This window comes from Neofelis nebulosa, chromosome 16 (assembly GCF_028018385.1).
Source record: "Neofelis nebulosa isolate mNeoNeb1 chromosome 16, mNeoNeb1.pri, whole genome shotgun sequence".
In the NCBI taxonomy this organism is placed as follows: domain Eukaryota; kingdom Metazoa; phylum Chordata; class Mammalia; order Carnivora; family Felidae; genus Neofelis; species Neofelis nebulosa.
This window is the reverse complement of record NC_080797.1, coordinates 29,149,988-29,164,189: the sequence shown is the minus strand read 5'-3', so window position 1 is coordinate 29,164,189 and position 14,202 is coordinate 29,149,988. Positions and strand designations below refer to the sequence as shown.

At 35.4% G+C, this 14,202-nt stretch overlaps 1 protein-coding gene across 9 annotated transcripts in view; it reads left to right on the top strand.

The window, feature by feature from the left end:
* TANC2 (tetratricopeptide repeat, ankyrin repeat and coiled-coil containing 2) overlaps positions 1 to 14,202 on the top strand; it is a 364,297-nt gene that overhangs the window by 136,922 nt on the left and 213,173 nt on the right. For 6 of the 9 annotated variants that reach the window (XM_058703490.1, XM_058703489.1, XM_058703486.1 and 3 more), the window contains one exon: positions 5,635 to 5,817. In XM_058703490.1, the coding sequence (XP_058559473.1) occupies positions 5,635 to 5,817 (183 nt within the window). The remainder of the gene's footprint in view (positions 1 to 5,634; positions 5,818 to 14,202) is intronic. The other 3 variants (XM_058703494.1, XM_058703493.1, XM_058703491.1) reach the window with 1 other exon arrangement.

Genomic DNA, 14,202 nt, shown 5'->3' with positions numbered 1-14,202 from the left:
AAAAGACTTGAAAAATATGTTTAGGGGGTACAGTATCCATCAGACCACAGTTCCAGAGAGAGAAAAAAATGGTTGGAAGAGACGAATTAGTCAACATAGTAAAAGAAAAGACCCAGAGAGTAATGAGAATAAAAAAGTTAAATCTTGGTAAAATTTTCTAAGCTCCAAGGATAAGGAATAGACCCTATATTCCTACCAATATAAGTTTTGGGGAAAATAATAGTAATCTGGACTATAGTAATGGTAGGAGAAGTGGAAAGATCATAGCTGATTTAAAATCTGATGTTGATAATCTGCAGAACTTCTAATGCATTTGTTGTGAAGGGTGTGTTAGGAAGAAATTAACAATGGCTTCTGGTTTGAATAAATATGTGAATAAGTGGTAAAAATATACATAAAATTATTTTATTGAGGTAAAACTCACCATTTAAAAATGTACAATTCCCTGGATTTTAATACATTTTACAGTGTCATACAGCCATTATTACATTCATCACCCCAAAAGAAATCCTGTATGTATTAAGCAGTCACTCTCCATTCCTTCCTCCTTATAGTTCCTGGCAACCATACATAGCCTATTTTTTTCCTCTGGATTTGCCTGTTCCGAACATTTCGTATAAATGGAATCTTACAGCATGTGACCTTTTGTGTCTGTTTTCTTTTTCACTAAAATGTAATGTTTTCAAGCTTTATCAGTATTGTAGCATGAATCAGGCCAGGCTTCTTTTTGTTGCTAAATAATATTTGATTATATAAATATACCACATTTTGTTTATCCATTCACCAGTTAATGACATTTTAGTTTCCACTTTTTGGCTTTTGTGAATAATGCTGCTATAAACATTCATGTTTATCTTTTTGCTTGAAAACTTGTTTTTACTGCTTTTAGGGTATATATACAGAAGTGAGATGACTGTGTTACTCTTTAACTTTTTGAGGAACAGCCAAACTCTTTCACCCAGCAGCTGTACCATCTTATATTCCCACCATCAATGTATTAAAATTCTAACTAATTTCTCTACATCCTCACCAACGCTTTTTTGTTGTCTAGTTCTTGTTTTTGTGTTTAATAGCTACTCTACTGGGTGTAAAGTGATACATCATTATGGCTTTGATTTACATTTCTTTTTTTTTTTAATTTTTTTAAATGTTTATTTTTAAGAGAGAGAGAGTCAGAACATGAACAGAGGAGGAGCAGAGAGACAGGGAGACACAGAATCCAAGCAGGCTCCAGGCTCCGAGCTGTCAGCCCAGAGCCCGATGTGGGGCTTGAACCCACAAACTGAAAGATCATGACCTGAGCTGAAGTCAGACGCTTAACTGCTTAATTGACTGAGCCACCCAAGTGCTCCTGATTTACATTTCTGTATTGATTTATGATGCTGACTTACTTTTCATGTGCTTATTGTCCATTTGTATATTCTCTTTGGAGAAATGTCTATTCAAGTCTTTTGCCTATTTTTAAAGGCTTTTTTTTTTTTGGCGGGGGGTGGGGGGATGGGGCAGGAGGGACAGAGACCAAGGAGAGAGAGAGAATCCTAAGTAGGCTCCACACCCAGTGCAGAGTCAATATGGGGCTCGATCCCATGACCCTGAGATCATGACCTGAACCAAAACAGAGTCAAATGCTTAATTGACTGAGCCACCCAGGCGCCTCTTCTTTTGCCTATTTTTAAGTTGCATTGTCATTTTGTTATTCTTGTAGTTCTTTATTTAGTCTGGATTCTGGACCCTTTTCAGATACATGATTTGCACATATTTTCTGCCATTCCAGGTGTTGTCTTTTCACTCACTTGTTACAGTGTCTTTTGATGCACAAGCATTTTACCTTCCAGTTTACTAATTATCTCTTCATCTCTATCTAATTTGTTTTTCAGTCCATCTTTTTATTTTCATAATTTTCATTCTTAGCTGAAATTCTAAACTTTTGTTTTGTCCAAATCTTAAGCATACTACTCTCTCCTTTTATACATGCAACATGACACAGACTTTTAATACAGCATTTGGTCAGTATTTCTCAGTAGAAACTCTCAGCACTTTGACCCAGTAATTCTATATGCATCATCTATAGAAATACTGTATAAAGAGCTACATAAGTGACCATTAACAAGAGACTGGTTATTATAATGCATGATATACTACAGTAGTTTTTTTAAATAGTTGGAATTGCATATAATGAAATTACAACTATAATACATTTGGGAACCTTGAAACACTTGATTTAATTTTACTTCTCAGTGTAGACCACATTATCATCATTTCATGTAAGACCATGCTTGTTTTTTTAATTTTCCACTCTTTTCCCCCAGGTTTGTACTTGTACAAATACAAAGTACAAATTGTATATATTTAAGGTATATAATATGGTATTTTAATAAGCGTATACATTGTGAAGTCATTGCCACTATCATGATAATATCCATCACCTCACACTCTTCTTGAATGTATGTGAGAACACTTGAGATCTACTTACTTAGGAAATTTCAACTATACAGTGTATTATTATTAGCTATGGTCATCATGGTGTACATTAGATCTCCAGAACTTATCTAATAACTGAAAATTTGTACCCTTGACTGATATCTCTCTTTTTTCCCCATCCCCTTAGCCTAGGTAACCACCATTCTACTCTCTTTACTATGAGTTTGATTTTAGTTTTCAGATTCTGCACACAAGTGAAATTATGCAGTATTTGTCTTTCTGTGTCTGGCTTAGTTGACTTAGCATAATGTTTTCCAGATTCATTCATGTTGTTATAAGCAGCAGGATTTCCCTCTCTTTTAAGGATGAATAACATTCATGCATGTGCATGCGTGCATGCCTGTGTGTGCGTGCGTGTGTGTGTGTGTGTGTGTGTGTATAAAATCACACTTTCTTCATCCATCTGTTGACAGACATTGAGGTTTTTCCAAATGATGGCTACTGTGAATAATGCTGCAATGAGCATAGGAGTGCAAGTATCTCTTTGGGATGATAGTTTTATTACCTTTTGATATATACTTAGAAATAGGATTGCTAGATCATATGGTAGTTATGTTTTACATAATGGTTGTGCCAGTTTTACATTGCCACCAACAGTGTACAAGAGATGTCTTTTCTCCCTATCATTACCACTACTTGTTTTCTTTTGACTTTTTGATAATAGCTGCCCTGACAGGTGTAAGGTGATATCTCATAGTGGTTTTGATATTTAGTGATGTTGAACAACTTTTCATATACCTGTTGGTTATTACTTTGGAAAATGTTTATTTATGTGTTTTGCCCATTGTATAACTAGGTTGTTTGTTTTTTGCTATTGAGTATGAGTTTCTTTTTTTTTTTTTTTTTTTTTTTTTTTTAATTTATTTTTGGGACAGAGAGAGACATAGCATGAACGGGGGAGGGGCAGAGAGAGAGGGAGACACAGAATCGGAAACAGGCTCCAGGCTCCGAGCCATCAGCCCAGAGCCTGACGCGGGGCTCGAACTCACGGACCGCGAGATCGTGACCTGGCTGAAGTCGGACGCTTAACCGACTGCGCCACCCAGGCGCCCCTGAGTATGAGTTTCTTACATACATACTTTGGCTATTAACCCCTAAGTATGTATGGTTTGCAAGTATTTTCTCCAATTCCATAGGGATTGGTTTTTCATGTTTGTTGATGGTTTCATTTGCTCTGTAGAAACTTTGTAGTTTGATGTAGTCTCACCTGTTTATTTTTGCTTTTGTTGCCTGTGTATTTGGTATGAAATCCAAAAAAATCATCACCAAGATCAATTTCAAGGAGTTGTTCTCCTATGTTTTCTTCTAGGAATTTTATGGTATCATTATCTTATGTTTCGATCTTTAACCCATTTTTTCAGTTGATTTTTGTATGCAGTGTAAGATAAGGATCCAATTTCATTCTTTTGCATGTGACTATTCAGTTTTCCTGGCCCTATTCATTGAAGAGACCATCATTTCCCCATTACGTATTCTTGGTGCACTTGTCAAAGATTAGTTGACCATATATGCAAGGGTTTATTTCTAGGCTTTCTATTCTGTTCTCTTGGTCTGTGTGTCTGTTTTTATGCTAGCATCAAATTGTTTTGATTACTATCACCTTGTAATATACTATGAAATCAGGAAGTGTGATGCTTCTCACTTTGTTGTTCTTTCTCAGAAGTGCTATGCTAATTTAGGGTCCTTAGTGGTTTCATATAAATTTTAGAATTGCTCTTTTCTACTTCTATAAAAAAAATGCTATTGGGATCTTGATAGGGATTGTATTGAACCTATGGATGGCTTTGGGTCATATGGACATTTTACTAATATTAATTCTTTCAGTCCATGAACTTGGGATAACTTTCCACTTACTCTTCTTCAGTTTCTTCCATCAATGTCTTACAGTTTTCATTGTGCTGATCCTTCACTTTCTTGGTTAAATTTATTTCAAACTATTTTAATCTTTTTGATGTTAAGTATACTACTTTAAATTCTGTCCCCTATTGCCCCATATTGTGAGACTATTTCTTTTGAATGGTCTTTCTTATTTACTTTTTTCATATTGTTTTATCTCTTTGTTATTGTTAATTAAGGGGCAGATACTGTATATGAAAAACTGTGGGAGTAATTTGAGACCTATGACGATGTTTTCTCCCTCTAAGAAGATTTCTGTTAGTTTTTGGCAGGCATTAGCAATCCAAGATTGTCTTAATTTAATTTTGTGGTAGACATTTGGAGCTGAGCTTCTTTTCCTGTAAAAGGCCAATCTAGCTTTGGTTCTTACTTACTCTTAGAGCATAGCCCTTTGGGCTTCCAAACAAAAGTGTTGGAGCTTTACCAGCTTCCCCTCTGCATCTTGGTTTCCCCTGCATTCCAATATTTGTCCTTCCAGCTCTTTAAACCTGTCAGTAGCTTCTTAGTCTCTCAGATGTCACTAAGTAAAAAGTAGCCCCTAATGCCAGGCTTCAGTCTTATTTTTGTAATCCTTCATCATACTATTAACTCTTAAGTGCCTTCAGGAAGATTTTAAAGCATATGTATAGTCTGATTTTTCTTAAGGAAACATTGGTCTGAAGTATGTAATTTGCCATTACCAGAAGTCAACAGTATGTAAGTGGAAATGAACAGCCAATAACTTAATCTTTTTAAAATACTAAGGCAGATTCAAAAATCACCATATAACAATGTCAACCTTACCCACTTGTATTTTCACATACTTTTTTGGAGAAGGGGTAAGAAATAGAATTACAGTGTTCCTACTAGCTATTGCACATATTGGATCATCAAGGCGAATATCATCAGGTGAATATTTTCTTTCATGTGTCTTATCAGGAAGTTAACTGGAAAAAAAAAAGTGCTCCAATTGTAACACTTACTGAATTGTACCATCACTATTTTTTATGTGACTGTATCACTCATGAGACAGTGAAGCCCTTTACAAAGAGGAACGCTGTTTTTCCCGTGTTTTATCTCCTAGTGCTACACCTGGAGTTAAGTGTCCAGTAAGTATACAAGTGAATGTAGGTGTTGAGAATACCTTATTTTGCTTTTCACAGTGAGAATCAATGTGGGTATATGCTGTTCTGAATCATCTTAAAAGATAAATTTTAATAGAGAAGGAGGAATCTTTTCTTATCAGCTCCTTTGTTTCATCCTTTTCTATCTCAACAGGTGGCATCTCCACAGAAAGCGACTGTGCTTTTGAGCCAGACTACGCCGTCCCACCACTTCCAGTGAGTGAAGGTATGCAGCACATTCGGATTATGGAGGGCATGTCTCGCTCTCTTCCATCCTCCCCCTTACTCACACATCAGTCTATCAGTGTTCGGCTCCAACCTGTGAAGAAGTTAACTGGTAAGGACTTTACCTAAATTTAGTATGTTTAACAGGACACTTTAGGTCATATCAGATATGTTTATGTGCATCTTTAGGTTTTTCCTTTTTGGCCTTCCTAATGTCACAGACTCTTGGAAATTGGAACTCCTACTGATTTTAATTTAGGGAATTAGAATAGTACTCAGTTTGACAGATTGATGTATTTATTTTCTAAGTGATCCATCTGTTGTGGACATATTTTTCTAGGCTTTCAGGAAACTTCTAGTTTTGCCAGAATACACTGTTGTTCTGATTTCATTTATCAGCTTGTTCGTGTCAGATTAACAGATGGGGATATTGTAATTTTAGGATAATAAGAGCTTCATAGTTCAGCAAAGGTACCTCAGTCATGGTTTTTGTTTGAAATCCTAATCTGTATATTTCACGTCTATTTCTAAAAGTTTGATTTAGATATTTTCCTCTCCATTGTACATTCCTGCAACTTCTTAGGATATTTACCATGATTCATAACTTGTGGATTGCATTGACTTAAATATGGTCTCAAAATACATATTACCCATTCAAATCAAGCTATTAGGTGTGAAACTGTGTCCTTATTAAATGAAGTTTTGTCCTTTTAAGCTTTTTCAGAGAAGAAATTTTACTCTGTTGGATGATACTTACATGTGAAAATATGCAAGCCTGGGTCATTTTCTTAAGTTTAACATTATCAGTATATATCTTGTGTTAGTAAGTTGATGGGTTATGAGTGATTAGAGGCAAGAAATTAAGTCATTCCCAATAGATACATTAACTACTTCTTACGTGTCTGGCATTAAGTTAGACAGTGGGGAGGTTTGATTATCATATGACAATTCAAAAGAAAACAGGAACAAAGAGGGGAAAATAGAATCTTGGGACTTACATCTATTTTGAATGAAAATTTTATAATGTTTATAATTTTCATGAAAATAATAGTATTTTTTATTCTTTAGTTCCACAAAGCATAAGTCATGCCTTTTATATTGTTTACTGTTTTTTTAGGCTTCTTCAAATAACTGAATCAAAGTCTACTTTGATTAGATAACAATCTGTAAAATAGTTTAGTAACATTTTACTGAAATACTTATTCCCTTCTGATATGTAAAAATAGGATAGATTTTAGGTGCATGGGCCTTAATAAAATTTCTTTGCTTAGAAATTGCCCCTTTTTCTTGCAGTTTAAGGTGTTACTGATAACTGAAAATACAAATAACCATATATGAGATGGCTATCAAGTGATGTGCTTCATTTACTACACATGAGAAGAGATAGCAAAAGAAATTCTGTTTCCTAACAGAAGTGAACTGAATTGCCTGATGTTTCGGAGATAACACTTTCCTATCCCATTTTCCTGTCCCAATTTAAACTTCAACTTAAATAAGCAAACTTTATTAAAAGATAAATACATTTAATAACAAAGTCAATTACATGCCTGATATCAGAGGTGAGACAGGGAAGCAGTGACAAGAATCATACTTGGTTAATTACACGTATGACCTATTCAGTTTTAATTTTTTAATGTTTGAAGTATTTGAATACTCTCAAATAGTTTTATTTTTCTGAAGAGTTTGTCAAAGGCCTAAGAATTTAAAGATTGAGAATGCATTTTAAAACTTCTGAATGAAAGAAATCTCTCTCCTGAAAGAGGGTGCCATGAAAATTTTTCTGTGGCCAATTTTCTACCAAGTAAAGCAGATGATAAGTTTCTGGTTTAACCTGGAATGAAATTACTTTGAAATTTAAATTTAAAACCTTGGTTAGTAGACTATTTATGAGTTATCATTCCTTTCCTAGTTATATTTTATTATGAGTAACTAAAAAGAAAGTTGAATAGAGAACGACTTGCTGACCATAAGTAAATGGCCTCCAGAGAATGGTTTTTAACAAAATGCATTAATTCGATCCACTTAATGATTTATCCATTATATTCCTTGTATTCATATTACCAACCCAACTGAGTAAGTGGGGCCAGAATAGTCCTCTTATTCTGTTTTCTTTTTGATTTTCCAATATTTATTACCCTGTCTTTGCTATAGTCAAAGTAGTTTGCATATTATTTTTCTGTGCTTTTCACCTAATCGTTCAGCAAATATTTGTTTAGGACTCATAAAATGCCAAGCGCTACTCGATACAGTGGTGAGAAATTATAGATAGTGACAAGTAATAAGAGGGTCATAAAATGGGATAGAGGGAGACTGGAGTGGGGGTAGGGTTTCTTTCTGTGGAGTGGTCAAGGAGAGTCAGAAGAAGAGCTATTTGAAGAGAGGTGTGGATAACAAAACGAAGCTGCTCATAGGAAGGTTTGGGGTCCGAGCCTTCTGGGCAGAGGGGACAGCCGAACAAAAGTCCTAAAGCAGAAAGCAGCATTGGTATGTTCAAAGAATGGGAAGAAGGCAAGAATGGTTTCAGAATAAGTCATAGGGGACAGTGGTAGAAGATAGTTGAAGAGGTAGGCAGAAACCAGAGTCTTTAGGTCATGGTAAGGAAACCAACTCTGTAGGATTTTGAGAAGAGCTGGAATGAGAAGTAATGTGATCTGATTTACCTTTTAATCAGATATTGTTGGCAAATGCGTAAAGAGTGGTGTATGAGGGACTAGAGTATGCCATGTTCACTAACCTTGTGTGTGTTTTCCTGATCTTTAAATAGATCTTTCATTTCTAATAAGTTAATACAGTGGTGAAAAGAATCTTTGTTTTATCTTGTAAGATATAATGAAGGAATAACTAACCTTTTCCTATCATTTTTATCATAGAACCTTTGTACTCCTAATGTATTTAGCTTAGTCCTTCACTCAGGTGTACATTAGAACCCATTTGGTATATCAATTAAGACTTTTTTTATTCCAGGGGCGCCTGGGTGGCGCAGTCGGTTAAGCGTCCGACTTCAGCCAGGTCACGATCTCGCGGTCCGTGAGTTCGAGCCCCGCGTCAGACTCTGGGCTGATGGCTCGGAGCCTGGAGCCTGTTTCCGATTCTGTGTCTCCCTCTCTCTCTGCCCCTCCCCCGTTCATGCTCTGTCTCTCTCTGTCCCAAAAATAAATTAAAAAACGTTGAAAAAAAAAATAAAAAAAAATAAAAAAAAATAAAAAGACTTTTTTTATTCCAAGCAACAGAAGATAACCTAAGGTTGGGAAAGCCTCAAGGTTCATTTGACTTAGTTGTATATGGCTGTGCACTGAGGAGGCATGGAGGGGAGTGTGCAGAGACAGTGTTGGTTGGTCCCCGTTACTGTGCCGATGGAAGTGCTCCAGTTCTCCAGATTCTTACCCGGGGCGCTTTCCAAGATGTTTGTGTTCATAATACCCTAACGCCCCTCAAGCATACTTCTTAAAATGTAAATAATTAGGAGTGCCAGTAAATAGTTCATTCATTCAACACTTGCCTAATTCATACTGTTTGCCTATTATGTACACTGTAAGTCTAGTAAAAGTTAAATTTTGAGTATTCACATTATTGGTAGGGTAATAAATCATTGCAACCTTTTTGTAGGGCAGTTTGATAGTAAGTATCAGAATTGTAACGCACATTATCCTTGACACAGCAGTTTTATTGTGGAGTGTTTATTTGACAAATAAACTTGAACAAGTTTGAAACATGTATGTATGTACATATGTGTACATGTATATAGTAAAAAAATTAAAATGTTACTATTTATCATTAATAGTAATCCATTTGTGTGACACACACACATACATGCATACATACAAACATACACACATGCATACATTTTATGGTGGTGTGGAGATACATTGACTGTAACCCAAAAGTGGTAGAGGGATGACATAAATTTTGTTGCGTGCCTTTCTGTAATGTTTGTATTTTTTTTATCACATGTAAAATCTAAAATTTCATGAGGCAGTATAACAAAATGGGTGCTGGCTGCCATTTCTTAACTGTAACCTTGTGCAAGTTTGCTAAAAGTCTCTGTACTTCAGTCTCTGTACTTATTTCTAAAATAGGAATACTAATTGTATCTGCCTCATAGGACTATTAAAAGAATTGGATAAGTTAGTACACATAAAGCTCATGAGACAGTACCTGACAAAGAAGAAGTAGTCAATAAATGTTAGCCACATTTATTATAATTCTAAAGGAGATTTGGGTGACTTTCTGTTGGTTATGTTAAATATGAGTTCTGAGCCTTTGGAAGGTGATCTGGAAGTAATTTCTTTAATTACCTTAAGTAAGCCCTTTACTTTTCTGAGGAGTGACCTTCAAATACTGATATCAAGTGGGTTGTCACATAGTCTTTTGGAAAATCTTTTTGGACTGATTTTAAAAGAATTCACTGTATAGATTGGAATGACTGTGTGGTAGTCCTATTTAGATGGTAAATAAGTCAAAATAACCCATCTGATTGTGCAGCAGCCTTGTTACTTTGGATGCTAGCTATGGCCAAAATATTATTTTCATCATGGATATAAAGGTATCATTGACTTGTTTATAAAGACATCCTGGGAAAAAGATTTAAAGCTATTTTGACATTAAAAAGAGCTTATATTTAATAACAGTTTACATACCCTGACATATTTTAGTGTACTTACGACACATTTTTCACATGATACTTATCTTGCAATTTTTGGAAGCACTGGAACTCAAGATGTACTTTAGTGAATTTTATTATTAGAAAAAAATACAGGGTTCCTGTGAAGATTGAATAAGATTGCTTAAACTTACAATTTAATACATAATAAATGTTAAATAAGTGTTACTTCTCATTTATAATCTTGGATAAAATGGAAACATAGTCTCGAGAAAATTATTGAAAAGCCAATTTGAAAGTATACAGAGCATAGAGATTACATTGGTCTTCATAGTCTGATTTATTGAAATGCATTCACGATTCTGTAGCATGAATAAATCTCTTATAACTTTAGGAAAAAATATTAGAATTCAAGATATATTGTAGTGATTTTATTAGATTAAAAATATAGTAGGTTTATATGGTAATCTAAGCTCTGTAATTGCTAATGTTAATATTTCTATTTTACTTTCCATATGGATAAAATAATCTTACCCAGTATCTCGCTGTATGGTCCCTAGACCACTTGCATTAGAAATACTGGGAATACTTCTTTGAAATATGCATACCTGGGTATCCAGGTTTACCTAATCAACTTCACTTCACAGATTCTGTCTCATTAAATCTGGAGCCCCAGAATCAATCAATCTCTCTCTCTCTCTCTCTCTCTCTCTCTCTCTCTCTCTTTTTAAGGTTAAACAAGAAAATGTATATGAAGACTTTTAAGCTCTTTGGAATGATAGTACTAATTAAACTAGGTCCCGACCTCATTACTGTTTCTAATGCATTACTGTTTCTAATTCAGATTCTCTAGTTTTATGGGTTAAATATCATGCTATTGTAAATTCTAGGGTTTACTCAGTGCAGGAGTACAGAAGAGGGGGCCCTTACTTCCACTGCTGTATTCCTCTTGTCTTCCAGACCAAAAGTAGGGAATGTTAAGGGGATGTTATTTAATTCACTTTAGGTAAGTTCAGTTATCATCAGTCAGTATTGTTAAAACCAGAGCTGGACAGTAGTTAATGTGGTAAAAGATTTTATTCAGGAACTATTGCAATGGAGAAAAGAGACCGTAGTGTAGAACTGGGCTCAATTCTAAATACAGTAAAGAAAGCTAAGGATTTATAGCCAAGGATAAAGGTGGATAGTATAGATAGAAAATTACTAAAAGGAGACATCAAGGGTAAAGGGATTCTTGCTAAAACCGGTTTAATAGGAAGGACTCTTGCTGGATGGGCCAGGGTGATCATATGTCGAGGGTGGAGGGATTCATACTAAGTGGACTTACCAGGATCCTTGGTGCTACTGAACTAAACTGCAGGCTTAAGGATAAGGCCCAAGGAGGAGACGCAGCGGAAGGGGGCTCAGAGGAGACTGACAAAGGCTAGTTAAGGAGAAAGTCTTTGTCAGTATGTATATTTTGAGCATCTGAAAAATCAACATGTATGATCAAATAAAGAATTCTTTCGAAATATTTACACACACTAGATTTGCAGTGTAATTAAACCGTTTTTTAGGTTTTATAAGAACTTAAGAATTTGTATATAAGAAAATAACTGTATTCTACTTACTTTCATAATTGAATGGAAGTCACTCATACAGAGTGGCGCTATTGTTTATAGTGTTGTAGTATTTATTTATAGTAAGATTATTTATAGCAGCTGTAGTATTGCCATATATATATATATATATATATATATATATATATATATTTTATTGAAATATAGTTGTTCTGGGGCGCCTGGGTGGCGCAGTCGGTTAAGGGTCTGACTTCAGCCAGGTCACGATCTCGCGGTCCGTGAGTTCGAGCCCCGCGTCAGGCTCTGGGCTGATGGCTCGGAGGCTGGAGCCTGTTTCCGATTCTGTGTCTCCCTCTCTCTCTGCCCCTCCCCCGTTCATGCTCTGTCTCTCTCTGTCCCAAAAATAAATAAAAAACGTTGAAAAAAAAAATTAAAAAAAAAAAAAAAAGAAATATAGTTGTTCTGTCTCCATACCTCTACTGAACCACTACCAGGGAAAGTTTGCAAAAATGCCACAATGTTCCTTAATGGAGAAGGGTCAAAATAACAAATTATTTACATTTTTTCTTATGAAATGGTTCTGTTTCTGTCAGGTTAGATGATTTGTATATGGAGACTTTCTCACACAAAAAAATTATGCCTTATTAAAGCAACTGAATTTGACACTTGGAAGAGCAGTTTATTAGTATGTTTGGCTTCAAGTAACAAAATGCACAAGCAGTGGTGATTTTGTGCGATTGAAACAAGTGTAAAGAGCCCAGAGGTCCACCTTTTGAGCCTCCTCATCCATTCCTCAAGTGTAAGAACCACAAATACAATGGAAGTAAATGGGCTTTGCTCTTAAACTAAGTTGAATCTCAGCATTACCTCTTTCTGGTTGTGTTATGTGTTATGTTATGTGTAACTAACATATGAAGTATGTTAGTTAATTTATGCTGTCTTTGGTTTCCTTCACACACTTACCTTCACACAGTTGCTGTTAAAATTTAAGTGCAATACCTATACACTTTTTTGGATTGTACTTTTTTTCTAAGTTTATGCACCTTCTCCAACACACACACATTCACACACGAAAGAAAGGAATAAAAAAGAGGGAGATCAAATTTGTGACTATAATACTATCGTAAAATCTTCACCTATGTGAAATGCTCATGGACAGTGTTTCTCATTGTGTGGCCCCTAGACTGCTTGTATTAGAAATACTGGGAGTGGGGCACCTGGGTGGGTAGCTCATTCAGTTGAGCATCTGACTTTTGGCTTTGGCTCAGGTCATGATCTCATGGTTTCGGGAGTTGGAACCCAGTGTTGGGCTCTGTGCTCACAGCACAGAGCATGCTTGGGATTCTCTCCCTCTCTCTCTCTACCCCTCCCCAACTTTGCTGTCTGTGTCTCTCTCAAAATAAATAAATAAACTTTTAAGAAGAGAGAGAGAGAGGAAGAAAGAACGAAAGAAGGAAGGAAGGAAGGAAGGAAGGACGGAAGGAAGGAAGGAAGGAAGGAAGGAAAGAAAGGAAGGAAGAAAGAAAGAGAAAGAAAGAAAGAGAAATAAGTAAATAAATAAATAAATACCAGGAGTGCTTCTTTGAAAAATGCAAATTCCCGAGTATCCAAATTTACCCAATCAATCTCACTTCACAGATTGTCTCATTAAATCTGGAGCCCAAGAAACTCTATTTTTAGCAATCTATTTTGCTCACTGAAGTTTGAGAACCACCACTCTGAGGAGTTACTTTAGATACTTGTTTTATTCTAGTACTAAGAGTTTATCCCTTCAGATTACTAAAAAAAAAAAAGAAACATTTTGGAAGAACATCTTTTTAAAATGCATAAGTTACTTATATACTGAATTTAATCTGACCTTTTCTTTATGACTTAGAGTTGTTATTATGAACATGAAAATGAACTAGTCTATAATATATCTTTGGTAACCTAATGAAGATGTAGCAGTTTGCTTCTACACCATGTGTCCAAACCATCATAGTTTTTCTGTTCTCTCCTTTAATCACAGACTTTCTTGTCAGTTTTCTCTTCTCTGATTTTACCTATTACAGTTCTTCATCCCCTTACAGTTTGAACTTAATGATGTGGACTTAGAAATCCTATCTCTAAACCTGTTGACCTGATTGTGGAATTTACAAAGATGTTCTTTTTATGTGTTATTTTGGTGAGATTCTACAGAGTTAAGGGAGTTTCTGGACCCACATACTGACATTTTAGGGTCTAACTTGACTTAACCAAGTCTGTGCAAGGTTGTAAGAAACCATGATGGTACTTTTCAACAGAGCTGTGCTTTTTCGGTACCATATTAAAAGAAGTCTTTCTTTATAAACTTTGCTCA